This window comes from Lolium rigidum, chromosome 4, assembly GCF_022539505.1.
Source record: "Lolium rigidum isolate FL_2022 chromosome 4, APGP_CSIRO_Lrig_0.1, whole genome shotgun sequence".
Taxonomy (NCBI): domain Eukaryota; kingdom Viridiplantae; phylum Streptophyta; class Magnoliopsida; order Poales; family Poaceae; genus Lolium; species Lolium rigidum.
In genome coordinates, this window is record NC_061511.1 from 8,218,027 (window position 1) to 8,236,498 (window position 18,472).

The window sequence follows — 18,472 nt, forward strand, 5'->3', positions numbered from 1 at the left end:
GGTTTGTAGAACAAGCAGCAAGTTTTCCTTAAGTGGATCACCCAAGGTTTATCGAACTCGGGGAGGAAGAGGTCAAAGATATCCCTCTCATGCAACCCCGCAACCACAAAGCAAGAAGTCTCTTGTGTCCCCAACACACCTAATAGGTGCACTAGTTCAGCGAAGAGATAGTGAAATACAAGTGGTATGAATGAATATGAGCAAGTAGTACGTCGCTGGAAAAGTGCTTGCCGGCGTGCGGTTGATGGTAGTAATATTGCGAGCAGTATAAATGCGAGTAAAACAATAAACAAGCAGCGATAGCGATATTTAGGAACAAGGCCTAGGATCATACTTTCACTAGTGGACACTCTCAACATTGATCACATAACGAGAATAAATAGATAGATGCTAGACTCTACACCCTCTTGTTGGATGATGAACACCACTAACTCGTGTAGGATTACACGAACCCTCAATGCCGGAGTTAACAAGCTCCACAATATTCAATGTTCATATTTAAATAACCTTAGAGTGCATAACAGATCAACATAACCAAACCAAGTACTAACATAGCATGCACACTGTCACCTTCACACTACGAAAGGAGGAATAGATCACACCAATACTATCATAGCAATAGTTAACTTCATAATCTACAAGAGATCACAATCATAGTCTACGCCAAGTACTATACGATGCACACACTGTCACCATTACACCGTGCAGGAGGAATAAACTACTTTAATAACATCACTAGAGTAGCACACAGATAAATTATGATACAAAACACATTGCAATCATAAAGGGATATAAATAAGCACTTCACTATGCCATTCATAACGGTGAATAAGTATTCTGTGAAATATAGCCTAAGAGACCCACACGGTGCACACACTGTCACCTTTACACACGTGGGACAAGGAGTCTCCGGAGATCACATAAGTAAAATCCACTTGACTAGCATAATGACATCTAGATTACAAGCATCATCATATGAATCTCAATCATGTAAGGCAGCTCATGAGATTATTATATTGAAGTACATAGGAGAGAGATGAACCACATAGCTACCGGTACAGCCCCGAGCCTCGATGGAGAACTACTCCCTCCTCATGGGAGACAACAGCGTCGATGAAGATGGCGGTGGTGTCGATGGAGAAGCCTTCCGGGGGCACTTCCCCGTCCCGGCGGCGTGCCGGAACAGAGACTCCTGTCCCCCAGATCTTGGCTTCGCGATGGCGGCGGCTCTGGAAGGTTTCTCGTACCGTGACTTTTCCGTATCGATGTTTTAGGTCAGGGACCTTTATATAGGCGAAGAGGCGGAGTCGGAAGGTCGACGAGGCGGTGACACAACAGGGGGGCGCGGCCCAGGCCCTGGCCGCGCCGCCCTATCATCTAGGCCCACCAGGGCTCCCCTCTGGTGGCTCTCGGGTGTTCTGGAAGTTTCGTGGAAAAATAGGATGCTGGGCATTGATTTCGTCCGATTCCGAGAATATTTCCTTACTAGGATTTCTGAAACCAAAAACAGCAGAAAACAGCAACTGGCCCTTCGGCATCTCGTCAATAGGTTAGTTCCGGAAAATGCATAAATATGACATAAAGTATGCATAAAATATGTAGATATCATCAATAATGTGGCATGGAACATAAGAAATTATCGATACGTCGGAGACGTATCAGTAGTCTGGCCGTAGTATGTGGTTAAACAATGCTTGATTTGTGTGCCTTGTGTGAGCCATATGCAGCAGATTCAGTTTATGAGTATCAAATAAATATGTGGCTAAACAATGATTGTGTCAAATGGATTACAGTTTTTCCATCAGGTTTGAAAGCTCCCATAGAAGCATCATATTTCAGCAAGTCTTTGTAAATTGACATGAATCATCCATTGCAGCTTAGTTTTCAGTTCTTACTCGAGTGAAGACACTGCAAAATGTCCCTGAACAATTTACTTAAGTACTTGTTTAATAAGTACTGCAAAAGCATGTCACTATATACCGGAGTTTTTGTTTAATATAAGTACTGCAAAATGTTTCTGAACACTTTACCAAAGCATGTCTATCTTTTTGTTTTAAGGATCTCCTGATCGATTCATATAGAATCTGCTGCATTTGGCCATTTTTGTGGCATTTCTATTGATATAATCTTATTGGGTCTGTACCCGGAAACGTCAGTGAAACTAGTGCGTAATTTTGCTTACAGAAGTGTGTGAACTTAAATTGAATGAATTCATCTACGGAGTATCATTTTTTGGGTAGTTTCAAGTGAACATCTATGACACGATTCATAAAATAGAACATAGCTGTTGTCTGTTAACATACCAGCTTGTTACATATAGAACTATAGAAGCTTCTTACATAGAAGCAGCAGTCCAGACCTCACAATTCAAAAAGAGAACTTTATTTATGAACAACATGAATGTGATTGCAATCACTTAACATCCCCTGTTTCTAGTATACACCACTAACTCGATGACTTGAACTTCCGGAAGTACATCGCAGATTAACCTATTTTCTATGTCAATGGTAGTACATTATCTAGAAACATCGAGGCCTTTTTCGGGATTGATGACACCGCGGTAGCACAATCAGACTCAAGAATCACTGGACTATTTGCCAAGCCAGACCAAGTTGTAAACATACGAGGGAGAGGTAAAACCATCCAACAATCAAACTATCCAACAACCCATTGCCTTTGCTTCCTCGGCGCCGGAACAATCTTCCAGAACTGAGCTAGAATAGACCATCAGATGACCAACATCGATCATCACAATCTGCAGTTTAATTGGTACAAAAATTCCGTTAAATACCACACATGCAGAAGCAATGCTGCCCAATTCGAGGTCGTCACCTGCAGCACCGACGGTATGCCGCTGGGTCTGAAGTCTAGCTTGGCGACATGTCGCTCCATCGCGTGCACCCTCCACCGGATAACCTTGCCTTGGATCTTCGGCTCCCTGCAGCAGCGGAGGTACTTGCAGAAAATGTCTGGAGGCGTCGTCCTGGAAGTCGCGCGCGCAGACGAACTTGAGGAGAACGGCGGCGGGCGGCCGTGGTCTCCTCGCCCTTGGTCGGCTGGGGAAAACGAGGCCATGACCCCAAGATCTGGAGCACGGCTGGGGTTTCGGAGATTAAGAGATAGGGGGTATTTTGCAAAAGAGACGTTGGTTAAAGCTAGAAGCGGGCATGTAAATGTAAATTTACTTTTGACTCGACGTGAGCCACATGATTTTAATCATTGGACTAGATTGCAGGGATGCAGGGATACACGAATGTCACGGATTCATAAGATACGACCCCCGTGAGGTAAGAAACCGTTTAAAATATCTTCAATTCATAAGATACGACGCCTAATTATAGTTTCCTGCTAGAAAGTAGAACAAAAGCCTAATTATAGTTTCCTGCTAAAAGTACTCCCTCCGGTCGATTTTAATCGACGCGGGAGGTAGAGGCGAGCACGCGAGAGTTAGACGAGATCACGCGTCAATTAAATCCGACCTGAGGTAGTAGAACAAAAGTAAAATGCTCGATAAGATGAGTTGAAGATATTTTAAACGGTTTCGTACATCACGAACCTGGCACATATTGAGAAGGGAGAAAATAAACGGATTACTAAAAAGTAGAACCAAAACGAAATGCTAAAAACGAGGCCATGACCCCAAGATCTGGAGCACGGCTGGGGTTTCGGAGATTAAGAGATAGGGGGTATTTTGCAAAAGAGACGTTGGTTAAAGCTAGAAGCGGGCATGTAAATGTAAATTTACTTTTGGCTCGACGTGAGCCACATGATTTTAATCATTGGACTAGATTGCAGGGATGCAGGGATACACGAATGTCACAGATTCATAAGATACGACCCCCGTGAGGTAAGAAACCGTTTAAAATATCTTCAATTCATAAGATACGACGCCTAATTATAGTTTCCTGCTAGAAAGTAGAACAAAAGCCTAATTATAGTTTCCTGCTAAAAAGTACTCCCTCCGGTCGATTTTAATCGACGCGGGAGGTAGAGGCGAGCACGCGAGAGTTAGACGAGATCACGCGTCAATTAAATCCGACCTGAGGTAGTAGAACAAAAGTAAAATGCTCGATAAGATGAGTTGAAGATATTTTAAACGGTTTCGTACATCACGAACCTAGCACATATTGAGAAGGGAGAAAATAAATTACTAAAAAGTAGAACCAAAACGAAATGCTAAAAACGAGGCCATGACCCCAAGATCTGGAGCACGGCTGGGGTTTCGGAGATTAAGAGATAGGGGTATTTTGCAAAAGAGACGTTGGTTAAAGCTAGAAGCGGGCATGTAAATGTAAATTTACTTTTGACTCGACGTGAGCCACATGATTTTAATCATTGGACTAGATTGCAGGGATGCAGGGATACACAAATGTCACGGATTCATAAGATACGACCCCCGTGAGGTAAGAAACCGTTTAAAATATCTTCAATTCATAAGATACGACGCCTAATTATAGTTTCCTGCTAGAAAGTAGAACAAAAGCCTAATTATAGTTTCCTGCTAAAAAGTACTCCTTCCGGTCAATTTTAATCGACGCGGGAGGTAGAGGCGAGCACGCGAGAGTTAGACGAGATCACGCGTCAATTAAATCCGACCTGAGGTAGTAGAACAAAAGTAAAATGCTCGATAAGATGAGTTGAAGATATTTTAAACGGTTTCGTACATCACGAACCTGGCACATATTGAGAAGGGAGAAAATAAACGGATTACTAAAAAGTAGAACCAAAACGAAATGCTCTCGTTGAGAGTTGAACTCAAGACCTCCCGCTTACTAACCGGGTGCTCTAACCAACTGAGCTACGAGAGCTGCTACGATTTCAAATTGCTTACAGTTTATATAGAACATGAATAATACAAATTATTCCGGCCTCTGCCGTCTTGCACACACTCTGTACTCCGCGCACGACAGCAACAGAAGATCCCCAAAATGGACGCCTACGTCGTCGCCATCGCCGGCGATGGAGACGAGGTCGAACGCCGACGACCCCTCCTCGCACCCACCAACGAGATTCACCCCTACCCCGAACCCCCCTTACCGCCGCAGCCGCCAGGGACGGACGCGAAGCCCGAGCAGCAGAAGCCGCAGCGGGTGGCCTCGCTCGACGTGTTCCGCGGCCTCACCGTCGCCGTCAGTAGAATCCTAGCCTCCTCCCACAGCTGTTGTCTCCGTCTCTTCGAGTTTTCGCGCCAATCGTGACTGCTGCTGTTTGCACTTGCGCAGATGATGATACTCGTGGACGACGCCGGCGGGGCGTGGCCGGGGATAAACCACGCGCCGTGGTTCGGGGTGACCGTGGCGGACTTCGTCATGCCCGCCTTCCTCTTCATCATCGGCGTCTCCGCGGCCCTCGTCTTCAAGGTATACCGAAAATCTCTGCGACGATCTGCAGAATTTGGCATGCTTCAGAATCCAAAATAGTATTTGTTGCTCTTGGTCAAGCCCACAATTAGGAACTTATTTTATGCTGCTTGGAAATTCATATGGTCAAATGGCACTCGTGAGATACTTAAGGTGCTGGATGATATTAAATTAAAAATAGGATGAATGATTAGATTGTTAACTGAAATAGGAACAGTTATCCCTTTTGCTGTAATACCTTGGAATGTGACTGAGAACCCATTACGGTAAAGGGCAGATACAAAGCATGATTAAGAAACAAAGCTAGATCAGTGGTCAATTGGCCCAATAGTCGAAGAAATAGCATGGCTGGTTGAAGATGTACGCAGCAGTTGAAGAAACAGTAAGGGGGTAAATTTGTGTTAAACTACAAATCTATAAGTAACCTAGCACACTATATTGTTCTGTATGAAATTATGATTATCGCATAATTAAATGTATAACCCAAGAAATTATGTGGAAACAATGCAAAACGTCAATTTACATATAGGATCTGTAATTGGTCTTACTGAATTTCTTGAACCAGCGGTTTTGTTGACCCTTGAATACAATATGGTCGCTACTTGCAATGCTCAAAACAATACTGCCAGTTTATAACGACACTATATCTGATGAAGACCAATGCGTTCTACTAATCTTTATTGGAACAAGTACATGACATAAGCGGACAAGGAATATGATGAAGAGAATGGTAACGAATCAGGGTTACAGCAATTACTGACTGATACTCCCTCCATCCCAAAATATAAGGCACACTTTTTTTGCACGGTCTTTGATGCACAACTTTGACCATTAGTATGTACAAAATTATACTGTTCCAGAATGTATAAATGATGTTGTTGCATTCATCTTGGAAATCTCTTCCATTTCATATATATTTATATAAATTTTTGGGACATGTTATAAGCACAAACTGTAGTCAAAGTTACAAGTTGTCGAACAGCGAAATATAAGGGCGTTTTGGAGATGAAATGTTGAACAGCAAAATTAAAAGTTGTAAACATTTCCAAAATAAACTTACCCATCGAATCTTGCTACCAGTCCCCACCAAAATTTTCTGAACCTTCCCATTCCCAGGTTCTGTGCCAGCTATTTTTTGTCGTCAGATGCTATGGTTTAATGGTGGGAAACTATGAATTAATGGTTCGTCGTAATATCTGCAGTAGTGAGATAGGTCATATTCATATGGCCAATAGATTGTCATAAACCTCCGTAACACAATCTTTTAAATTTCCCCACCATTTCGTTCTGAAATTTGTTGAAAATCTTCATTCCTAGGTTCTTCACCAACCATTCCATCATCAGATACCCAGGATTTTATAGCGGGGTATACACAAAGGAGATATTCCTTGGTGTATGCTCTTTGCTGATGATGTGATGCTAGTAGATGAAACCAGGGTCGGCGTAAATAGGAAGTTAGAGCTATGGAGGCAGACTTTGGAATCCGAGGGGTTTAGATTTAGTAGGACCAAGACCGAGTACATGAGATGCGACTTCAGTGGTGTTGGTTTCCTTATGTGGTTTCTACTGGTTTTCATATCTAACCTAGCCCAACTTGTTTGTGAAAAAGGCTTCGATGTTGATGTTGTTGTGCTTTAAACGTTAAACTATGTTATGGCATTTACACCTGAGACTGGACACTTCAGTTGGTAAGAACAAATTTAGTCCCTGTGTCTGTTATGCTCGGCTCCTTAGGATACATCTGATTTGTATACTTCCCCTGGATGTTCTTACTCATTCTGCAATTTGACCACTGCCCAACTTTTGTTAGAATAACATCTGACAATATTGATGGTGCACTACAGAAAACACCAAACAAGATAGCGACATCTAAGAAGGCTGCATATAGGGCTATCAAGCTTTTCATCTTGGGCATAATTTTGCAAGGTTATACTTATCTTTATTACTTTGCCAGCCAGACTGTGATCATTTAACCCCATGTTATGTCATTTATTTGGGCTGTAGTTTTATGTTTTTATATTATTTTTTTAAATTGTAGGAGGATACATTCATGGACGACACAATTTAACTTATGGCGTTGATTTGGATCATATTCGATGGCTAGGTGTGTTACAGGTAATGTATATACTACATCTTTTTTTCGCACATTTCTATTCTTTTATTTCTGTTTACTGCTATTTCAACATTTTTACTTGTTATTTTTTCATAGAGAATAGCTATTGGGTACTTTCTAGCAGCAATAGCTGAGATTTGGCTCGTGAACAATACTTTGGTGGATTCACCAGTATCATACATGAAGAAATACTACATGGAGTGGTTAGTCAATAAAGGCAAAATTTTACTATGGAAATATTCATTTTTGTAGTCCTTGAATTCCTCTTGTGTTGGTACTGAGTATTTTGTACATGTCAACAAGGGTTACATTTTATTATGGAAATATTCATTTTTGTAGTCTTTAAATTCCTCTTGAGTCGGTAGTAAGTAGTTTGGGCGTATGTAATCCAATCCTTGTGCTTACGCTCTAGATGTCCTGTGATTTCCATAAATTGAGCTCCACCTACACATAACTTTTTCAATGATTATTTTGAGGCAGTGTAATATTTTTAGTGGCAAAAATAAGATGTTTAGTTGTCTATTTCAGAACGTTGTCTTCATATTTTATAAGGCCCTTTATATGGATTTTTTTTCTCAAAAGCAGGAACCAGAAGGCCCTTTATTTGAAATTTTGGCTCCTTTGTTCTGTCTGTTGAACTTCTAGATGTGGTTACATAACTCATTGCTGTATACTAATGAAATATAGAAATCTAGTAGTCTGGGTGTACTTCAGAGATCAGTTATGTAGATTATTAAGAATTATTTTAACACAAAGCACTGCACATGTATCTGTACCAGTACTTACATCTGTTTATCTTCTGAAGGATCATGGCCATAATGATTTCAGCTCTTTATATCGGCTTAGTATTTGGCCTTTATGTTTCAAATTGGGAATTTAAAGTTCAAACTAGCAATTCAACCTTTTCAAATCCAAGCAATGAAGTAGGATTCAAAACGGTAAGATGATAACCCTCTACTAATACCTAATTACCTTGTTGTATGATCTCAAGGCTTTAAGAACATGACAATTGTTTATATGTGCTACATGTTTGAACAGATGACACTTCTCAAACACTATTGCCGTACAATTTTTCTCACTTGGTGTGTCTCCACTAAATATGCTTTGACAGAACCGATTTTCTTTGTAATTAAAATTGAAAACTTTTAATATGATTTCAAGATTCAGATCGCAGCATTCATCATCTTGTCCACATTGTTTTGTTCTTGCATTTTCCATGGAATTGGTACTGTAGGAAACAAATTCTGAACCTTGCCCCCATTCTTCCCGCACCTACACTTAAACTGAGGGTATAATCAAAAAAGAGTTTCTCAGATGGTTACAATGGGGACCCAGGAATTCAATTTTGGTTCTTTTCCCAAATTAATAAATGTCAACTGCCTTTCTAAGTCCGTTCCTACCAGCATTTATGGGAGTTTACCAGTTACTGGTCGGATTTGAAACCCTGATACTGACAAGTGTTTACAATTTCTCTCCCTGTTGGTGCCTTTAGAACACCTTTAAATTACTGTTTAACAAGTAATCATCATATCTATTTTGTTCACTTCTTTTGTGAACTTGCAGATCCACTGTGACGTTAGAGGTAGTCTTGGACCCCCTTGCAATGCAGTTGGCTTCGTTGATCGATTTTTGCTCGGTGAAAATCACCTGTACAAGAACCCTGTCTACAAAAGGACTAAGGTTATTGTTCAAGACATAGTCTGCTACTGTTTTGTTCTCCATGACTTCAACACCAAAGAGTAAGGCAACTTCTCTATATGATACAACATATCTTAATGGTCAATTTTTTTTTTCATTCATCCATAGGAATGCAGCCTTAACTCCCCTGATTATGGACCACTTCCTCCAAATGCCCCAGACTGGTGTCTTGCTCCATTTGATCCCGAGGGTTTACTAAGGTAGTTATATATATTGTTTATTTCCCAATTAATTGCCAACTGAATGCCTATTCATACCATACTTGTTTATTGTTCCACCCAGTGTTAACCCAATAGGAGTATTGACATGTTTTGTAGAAAATTTGAACATAACCCCCCTCACCGCCTTTCCCTTTTGGATTTACAGTACGTTGATGGCTGCAGTGAGTTGCTTTGTTGGGTTGCATTTCGGGCATGTTTTGATTCATTGCAAGGTACACTGCAAGAAATGCGTTGCATCTTGAACCATTTGACTGTCTGTTCGAACCGAACATTTCGAAACTTCCATAACCTTGCTTTTGCTGCAGAATCATTCACAGCGAATGATGTCATGGCTGGTGGCTTCAACAGTGTTAACAGTCTCAGGGTTTTTACTACAACTATTAGGTAACACAACATTCTGCAAGAGTGCAACATGCAACAGTTCATGATTTGAGTTAGACGTTCTGCTTGTTGGTTTGTAGGTGTGCCTTTCAGCAAACCTCTCTATACAGTGAGCTACATGTTGCTCAGTGGTGGAGTGTCTGGATTCCTTCTGTTGGTGCTGTACTACGTAGTAAGTTCAGTATTCTTTGGTTCTGACTGTTGTTTGTAACGTTGTTACTATAGGTCAGTTCCGGAACCACCAAAAGAATAGTACGTTCGTCCTGATATCACCTTATTTCTGTAACACCTTCGACAGTCGCTGCCCATCCTAATCCAAGAAACTAGACTGTCATGAATGCAATTTCTGCTGCTGCTTCTGCTGCTGTCTGAGAGCCTGTATGTCATGCAGGTCGATGTTATGCATATCAAGAAGCCATTAGTTCTGTTCCAGTGGATGGGCATGAATGCGCTTATAGTCTATGTCCTGGCAGCTTGCGAGCTCTTCCCTACACTTATTCAGGGATTCTACTGGCAGTCGCCTGAGAACAACCTGGTACGTGTTTTCTGCATCTCCATCACCTGCCATATTTCTTGTAGATTATGTATAGAGCTCATAACAAGTTGTCGCGCACACAAAGTATCATGCTGCTCACATGTTTTATCGGCTTGGAAAATTATCCGCCGAAGCTGTTACCCCTGACTGAGAACCCCGTGATAGAAAATAAAAGCCTTTCAGGTGGATGCAACCGAGTCTCTGCTCCAGATCATCTTCCATTCGGAACGTTGGGGAACACTGGCGTTCGTCCTCGTGGAGATAATTTTCTGGTGTCTGGCCGCCTGCTTCCTCCACATGAAAGGCATATACCTGAAACTGTAGACACATTTACGCCCTTGTGTAATATTGGATTGACACCCTCTTTCGCCCTTTGACCTAGTGTTGATAGAGCTACTGGTTAATGTGTTTGAACATGGTCCATTGTATGATGCAAGTGGGATCCCACCAAGATCCCACTTATAGTTCATTTTGTGATTTCTGCAGTTCAAATTGTGGCCAAAATTTTGAACTAGAAATCACAAAATGAAGTATAAGTGAGATTTTCGCGGGATCCCACTTGACACCTTAGTTGTATCGCATTTGTACATAGGAAGTTGTCAATGATGGGCAAGTTTGGTTGGTTGCTCCACAGTTTGCCATGTCGGTTAACCAAATCATGAATGAATCAAAACTGTAGAGTTAGCCAAATCATCTGAAAGAGAAAAGGCAAGAGTTGCCAAATCAAGTTCACTTGAAAAACGGTAAATCACGTAGTTTCGACATGTACTAGCGATGGTGAAAGAGTACTCATGGTGAAACCAGGCAAAATAGAAGAATAAACCGGAAGATCATACTGAACAAAGAAAGGTTGCCTGCTCCGTGATTGGGTTTAGAAATTTCTTCACCTAGTGTGTACGGTATAGCTAACTTCTACCGGCTCGGAGTAAGTTCAATGGCCGTGAAGCGACAGAAAGTACAGAGTCGGTATTGTGGATAAGGACGGCCTGAAATTATCAACTCAAACGTTGGAACGCGGCAGTGAAAATGTCAGAAGTCGTTGATGCAGTTAATATTCGAACTTAAGCGAATGGCCATGTTGGTCCGAGTCCGAGTGTCAGAATTCTTTTACGGATGTTGATCACCAGGTACCTGCGGATTTTGCTGATTTTCTCCTTATGCATGTAGAAATCTGTGACACACAAAGGCAGATCACCAACTGCAAACTGATTCCATAGAGAATATGTGGAGGCTCAAATGAGAGTCATCGTTTTTGTTGAAATGTTTTGTATTGTTCAATGTTTCTTTTAACGCTAGGATTCTATTCGTAAAAAAAAGTGATGGCGGCTTGATCAAATTGAATTTCAAATTATTTAATTTGTTATTATTTTATTTCCATTTACAAACAATATTGTAAAATGATTTATCTGTGTGCTTAAATTGGTTTTGGGTTAGAAATTGAAAAATGATAAATAAAAAATTGTATGGCGATGTGTTTGAACGGTCTAATTAAGAATAGACGCGCACCAAAATCAAAATACGGCAACATAAGGCTTTCCCCCATATTGGACGCTTCTGCTTAACTTCTTGGGACGCGAGAGCGGAGCATATGCTCCCGGTTTTTAAATTTTGTTTTAAATACATATTTAAAATATTGAAAATTTTAGATACAAAATTTAATAGGTACATCTCGAAATTCTACACACTTACAAAGTCGTTTCACGGAAAATCAACATTTTTAGTGTCATGCACAAAAAAGAAAAATTTTGGTGTAAAGAAGGGTTGTCTATTTTTGTCCTTTTCACACAAGTTATAAAAAATGTCGGTTTTTTTGCAAAATTTGATGTGCCCACATAGAATGTCGATGTGTAAGCGCGAAAGTTTCCGTTCAATTTTTTTTTGATATTTCTAAATGTTTTTCCCGGTGATAGGAGCATATCCTTCCATGTGCCGAATTGAATTTCTGCTCTAAATTTGTCAAAATGACCCGGCGTGCTATTGCGATTTGAGAATTTTTGTGCTGAGACTCGGAACAACACAACATGAGGGCATTTTCAGCCTGCTAAACACATTTTTCATGTCCTGTATCCGCCATTTTGCGAGGGGGTATGCTTGCGAGGGGTATGCTAGAGATGCTATTAGGCGTGAGAGAACGGAAGAAAGTTGTATGACGCCTACCAAACAAACTTTTTTTGGAGAAGACAACCGCCGCCAATGTAAAAAAAGCTTTAGCCGTCTCCACTTCAGCCTCTGCCATAGATCGGTCCTCCTCCTCTAACCGACTTCACTGGTGTCGGAAGGAGCGGGGAACCCGATCTATGCGTGAAGTTTTTAATAAAAGTAGTATTTTCAGCTGTTAGGGTTTGGTAGCCGTCTTCTTGTTGGTTTCCCCGTAATAGAGATGGTGTTGTTTGCAATACGTGATCTTTGGCCTTTCGTTCGACGACGATATCTTCTTCCATCGTCAATGGTGGTGTTGGAAGATTACAATTTTCTAGGTATGGCCTTCAGATATTGCTTCGCCAGATCGATTTTGGATCTTTTCTCATGGTTGCCGCGAGGAGGATTATCCTCGCAGTTTTTGTCCCGGCTGCTTCGTCCTCGACAATGGTGATTCGTACTCTCAGCTCTCTAGCGATGTCGATAAGGCTTGTCGGTTGTTATCCTATAACATACTGATATTGGTACTCTTGGCGATGTTGTTGACTACTTTAATGGTTGCGCGCGTGCACACAGTATTGACATTGCGGATCAAATTAAAATTATGGGAGAACCTTCGTCGGTATTTACAAATCTATGGGTTGTTATTCATTTTTGGCTGCCTTCAGAAAAATACAAGATTATATCTTGAAAGAAGAAAGAGTTTGAAGATCTCGAAGATTTGCTAGTATCTTTTAGACTTTATTTTGTAAGGCGTTGGAGACAGCTTTTAGAGTTTAAATATATGTGATATTGGTTGTAAAAAAAAAAGGTTGTATGACGCCTCAAATACCGATGAAGTGTCATTTGTGTTTCTGATCTTTCACCGAAACGACCCTTCATGCTATTACTGTGAGTTGGGACCTTCTGCTCTGAGGCTGGGAACACCGACGACAGAAAAAGCTTCTCCCCTCCTCGCTTCCCCTTCGACTCTTTCCCAGCTCCCCCGCCTCCAAGAACCAGCCAATCCCAGCACCACCTCGTGCCGCTGCCCCGTGCGGATGGTGGGCGGCAGCGGCGAGGGGGCGGCAATGTCGTCGCCTGGCTCCTCCCCCGGCGGCGGCAGCGGCAGCGGCGGCGGTGCAAAGCGCGGTAGGGATCCGGAAGAGGACGTGTACGTCGACAACCTCAACTCCCACAAGCGGTACCTCAGCGAGGTGGGTCTCCCTTCAGTCTCCACGGCTGCGTCCCTCCGGTTCTTGGTTTGGGCTCGAATTGGTCGGGGGAAACGGCTTCCCTGTTTCAGATTCCAGGCGGTTTCTCGCTTCCTTGAAAACGGACAGAGCGAGTTCTTCCTTGATCCGTGATTCTTCCAGTAGGGGAGAGTTAGGCTTCTTTAGTTTCTCGATTAGTGATCTCTAACTCTGATTGTTTTCCAAATTTTGTGTGCTATCCCCCTTTCTGCATCTTCCTCTCTTTATTCAAGAGTCTCTCTATTTTCCCCTGAATATTATTGCTCTATCTGCTGACAATTGGGCGTGCTACTGCAGATAATGGCGTCCAGCCTGAATGGGCTGTCTGTTGGGGATTCACTCGCTGACAATATAATGGAGTCCCCTGCCAGGTCGGAGAGCCCCTCCTGCGTCAGGTTTGCGTGCTCTAATTCAGTGCACATTTCCTGGCAACACTTCATCCATGCTTGTTCATGTGTGATGATCACTTGTTAAAAAGCGGGTTTCGGGAGATAGAGATGTCATGTTAACCCTTTCAAACTCATATACTTCAGTAGGATTTGCTTTATTCACCAAATTCAATAGTTAATGTAATATATGTGAGAGGAGGAACAACATATATTTGCTGCTCCATATTTATTTCAGTTATAGTATGCTTATGATCTGCCAAAAAAGAGAAATATATATTGTTCCGTCTTATCCATAAACTTCTACTCCCTCCGATCGATATTTATTGTCGCAAATATGGATGTATCTAGAAGTAAACACCCATATTAGAGACGAGTAATATGGATCAGACGGAGTATATAGGATTGTAAACACCCTAATTTCCTATTTAATCTTTGGAGAAATGCGGTTAATTTGATTGGACTTATGACAACAGCGGATATCAATGTCACCTAATTTCTAATATTTTCAGTAATTACTGGACCCCCCCCCCCCTAAAAAGTGATTTGGAGATAGTTGCTTCATTGTTGTTTCTTAATAAATTTAGAATATTAGGGATGTCAATGCCTAGCTTGTCTGAAAGTACGAATAGTTTAGTTTGTCAGGATTCCTTACGAACTTCATGCTTATTTTCTTGCTATGAAGTATCTAGGGATTATATTAAATGTAAAGGTGTGTTGGTTCTAATGGTTCTGTAATACACATCATGAACAGTGAATAATCTGGACAAAGTCTTCCATCTCTATACTTTATGAGTTATGAGCTTCTGGACATGATCTGATCCTACATTTGATTGCTTCAATGATTGCATCCACATGAAAGCATTGAACTTGTCGAATCATTATAAGCATGTTATAGAACATGTCAAGCATGATATAGTATAATTAAGAATATTACTTAAGGATGCCTAGGAAAGTTGTTGTCCACAATGTCTTCTCACCAGTTGGTTATGCGTGTAGTAACCGTGATCGTAAGCACTCTTTTTGATGTTAAAATACCTAATACAACTATATGTGTTTTGTTTGTCTGGATACACTTGGTACCTTCAATGATCACATGTTTTTTGTTATTTTTTTGCCAGACCTTTTCCTTTTTTGGTTTCATCTCTTTGTATTTCATACAACTGGTTTCATGCTTACTCAGTTGATATAGTATTACTGCTTCTCAGCAATCGAATTGTAGTGTACTTGTGGTACACATGTCAATGTATCTTCGTATTTCTCTCTTTCAGGGACGAAATAATCTCCCAATACTCACCAATGTCCGAAGACTCAGATGACTACCGGTACTACGACACGCAATTAAACCCTAATGGGAGTCAAGGCGATGCAATGGTCAGCCCTTCAACTAGTCCAATGTCATCTCCTCACCGGTTCCAGAAGCCACAAGCTGGTTTCCTACCATCAACCCCATCATACTCTCTCCCCAGCTGCTCTCTCTCATCTGTGGCCTGCTCTCACCCTCGCCGTGGCTCCGAAAACGAAGGCCGGTTCCCATCTTCCCCAAATGACATGTGCCACGGTGCAGACCTCAGACGAACAGCGCTCCTGAGGTCGGTGCATATGAGGGTGCATGGTCCCCACGCATATGATATGTCATTCAGCGGCCGACAAGAGCAAGAACATGTCCATGAGCATGAAGATGAACATGGTCATGAACATCACGTTCATGTGCATGAAGATGAACATGGTCATGAACATCTGGTGGATTTGGACAGGTCAGACAGACCATCTTGCAGGAAATCAATCGACCATGAAGCTACTGGCTACCAGGGTGCTGAAAACAGCTACGGGCGACAGGAGCACGATATAGATTACATTGACCGCTGCACATCTGATGATGTCCTGAATAGTCTCAAGTTCAAGGAAGATGGTACCCAAGGTAATTCTGATGATTCTGATGCCAGCATGGATAAAAATAGATAGATATCACTTATCAGGGGAAACACTGCGCTATTGTCTTGTTAATTAGGGGCTATGTGAGATTGCGTCTCATGCTTATTGTAATTTCCTATGCTTTTAGATTCGCTGTAATCTGACTTCTTGGCCTAATGGTGAAATTGTAACATTTACCTGTATTGGTGGCCAGCTTTTTTTTTTTTGAAACAAATTCTATTAAAGGACAATAGGCCGCCTCATTAAAAACCTTCCAGCCCCATTCGGTACCCTGGAAGGAAAAGAGTGCGTCTGGTACCTGTTGCCCGCCATCACAGAACAGTTACACCATTCACGAGCTTGCTAAGAATAAACCTAGGGGGCTCATCGACTCAAGTACAAGAATTACTAGAACTAAAAGCTACTCTAGCAAGCTCATGTGCTACCTGATTAGCTTCCTTTTTACAGTGCTCAATAGACACATTACCAAAACCACTCCAAAGGATAATACAGTCATCATAAATCGCAGCCGACGATGTTGCTGAAAACCCTCCATTCTTCATTGTCTCTACCACCTGGACACAATCTAATTGGACTACAAAATTTTGAGCTCCAATTTGTTGTGCCAACATCAGTCCATCCCGCAGAGCGTAGGCTTCAGCCATCTGAATATCGACCACATGCGGTAGAAAAGTTTGCAAAGCTGCAATGCAGCTCCCTGTATAGTCTCTGATAGCCACACCTGTAGCACCTCTACCCGAGTCCAACTCAAAAGCTGCATCAATATTTATCATTAACATTCCCTCCAAACGTTTCTTCCATCTTTCCTTAGAATTTTTCTCTTGTTGTTTTAACACCTTCATATAATTCATAGCTAGCACCCTAATGGACATAGCTGAGCGGAATGTTGTTTGTACCTTCTCCCCATGCACTATCTGTCTTCTTTCCCACCAGATGTACCAACATGCAATGAGGACAATTTCTGCAAAGCCAATATTTTCAATCGCCTCCACTCTGCCTCCTCTTCTAATAATTTCCTCAATCACAACAGAACCCGATCTGTCAACTTTCATGACACTTTCTATCAATTCTGACAGCCCAAGGTCACTCCAAATCTGTTTTGCTCTTGCACAAGAAAACAATAAGTGTTTTATATCTTCGCAGTCTGACAAACAGATCGGACATCCACCTAAATTCCCTATATGCCGGTTAGCTAAAACCCCCCGACATGGAATCATGGCATGTAACACTCTCCAGCCGAAGATCTTAATCTTACTTGGAATTTCAAGGTTCCAGAGCTTTTCCCACACCTCATTATTTGCACCTTCCGCAATATTTATGTTTCTATTATTTCGACCAAACTTGTGATCCCACTGACAGTAATATGCTGATCGGACTGAGAATAAACCAAGTTTGTTATGGTGCCACGCCACCAGGTCCTCTCTATTCGGTGTCAATGGGATTTGAAGAATTCTGTGAGCATCCACCGGCCAAAAAATATCTTGAATAATATCCTCATCCCATAAGCCATCGATCGGGTTAATCAAATCAGCCACACTAGTCAGAATATTTGTTCCTCTGGGAGTCATAATTTTCAGATTGTGACTTGATGGAATCCAGTTGTCTTCCCAAATATTAATTTGACTACCATCTCCTACTCTCCAAATGCACCCCTTCTTGAAACATTCAAGACCTGCAAGAATACTTTGCCACGTAAAGGAGCTTCCACTCTTCAGTGTCGCTTTAAGAAGAAGACACCCATCCGGGTAGTATTTTGCTCTCAACACTTTTGCACACAAAGACTCAGGTTCACACAATAATCTCCAGACCTACTTTGCTAGAGCCTCGTAACACCAATAAACTGTTGACACAATCGAGAGATTAAAACCAAAACCCTTCACTAGCTCCGGCCGGTACGGGCACAGAGGTACAGCTCGATGTCATCACTAGATTCTCCAAAGCGATGATCCTCATCCGAGGTAAGATTTGCATGTTACCACTTTCCTTTTTTTGAGAGCATATTTCATTAATCGAAAACCAAGTTACATGAAGCAATACATGTGAAAATTAAAAGACAAATCGGGATAAAATGATTATCCTGAATTTGCAGATAAAATCCTAAAAGATCGAGAAATATAAAAACGATCCCTAGGGTTTCCTGCAACCACCCTAGCCAGCGGCCGCCGTCCAATTCCAATGCCGCCGAGACGAACGCAAGAAGAGACGCCGAACCTCCACCGTTGCAAGATCCAAAAAAAGCACCATCGCCAACGAAGCTTTGTGAGTCGATGCTGCAGGCAGCGAGACACATGTCGCTGTAGCACGTCGACCGGGGGACGTCCCCGTGTTGTCTTGGACCAAGATACGTCGCCTCCCATCGACGAAGTCGGAGAAGAACGGCATATGGTGCCTCCAGACCAACATCTTCGCTCCAGAAGAACCACCTCGCCCCGTCCCCAGCGCCGTCGTGGACAACGACAAACGCCAATGACA

General features: G+C 41.9%; 2 protein-coding genes and 1 non-coding gene across 4 annotated transcripts; 2 read left to right on the top strand and 1 right to left on the bottom strand.

Moving 5' to 3' along the window:
- Positions 1 to 4,734: 4,734 nt before the first annotated feature.
- On the bottom strand, positions 4,735 to 4,808 carry TRNAT-AGU. Its single transcript has one exon. It is a non-coding gene; the product is annotated as a tRNA-Thr (tRNA).
- A 98-nt stretch (positions 4,809 to 4,906) lies between these two features.
- On the top strand, positions 4,907 to 10,713 carry LOC124707954 (heparan-alpha-glucosaminide N-acetyltransferase-like). 2 transcript variants are annotated; one of them, XM_047239643.1, is made up of 13 exons: positions 4,907 to 5,129; positions 5,223 to 5,360; positions 7,205 to 7,286; positions 7,399 to 7,475; positions 7,570 to 7,676; positions 8,279 to 8,411; positions 9,037 to 9,153; positions 9,280 to 9,371; positions 9,538 to 9,604; positions 9,698 to 9,776; positions 9,854 to 9,945; positions 10,165 to 10,308; positions 10,492 to 10,713. In XM_047239643.1, exons 1-13 carry the CDS (start codon positions 4,929 to 4,931, stop codon positions 10,630 to 10,632), a joined length of 1,470 nt encoding a protein of 489 aa, XP_047095599.1. In that variant the 5' UTR covers positions 4,907 to 4,928; the 3' UTR covers positions 10,633 to 10,713. The 2 variants fall into 2 exon arrangements, with proteins under 2 accessions (XP_047095599.1, XP_047095600.1); XM_047239644.1 differs by lacking the exons at positions 7,570 to 7,676; positions 8,279 to 8,411.
- Positions 10,714 to 13,374: 2,661 nt separating this feature from the next.
- On the top strand, positions 13,375 to 16,030 carry LOC124646651. The gene is made up of 3 exons (XM_047186744.1): positions 13,375 to 13,643; positions 13,977 to 14,074; positions 15,337 to 16,030. The coding sequence occupies exons 1-3, from the start codon at positions 13,488 to 13,490 to the stop codon at positions 16,028 to 16,030; spliced, it is 948 nt and encodes a 315-aa protein (XP_047042700.1). The 5' UTR covers positions 13,375 to 13,487.
- The last annotated feature ends 2,442 nt before the right edge of the window (positions 16,031 to 18,472 follow it).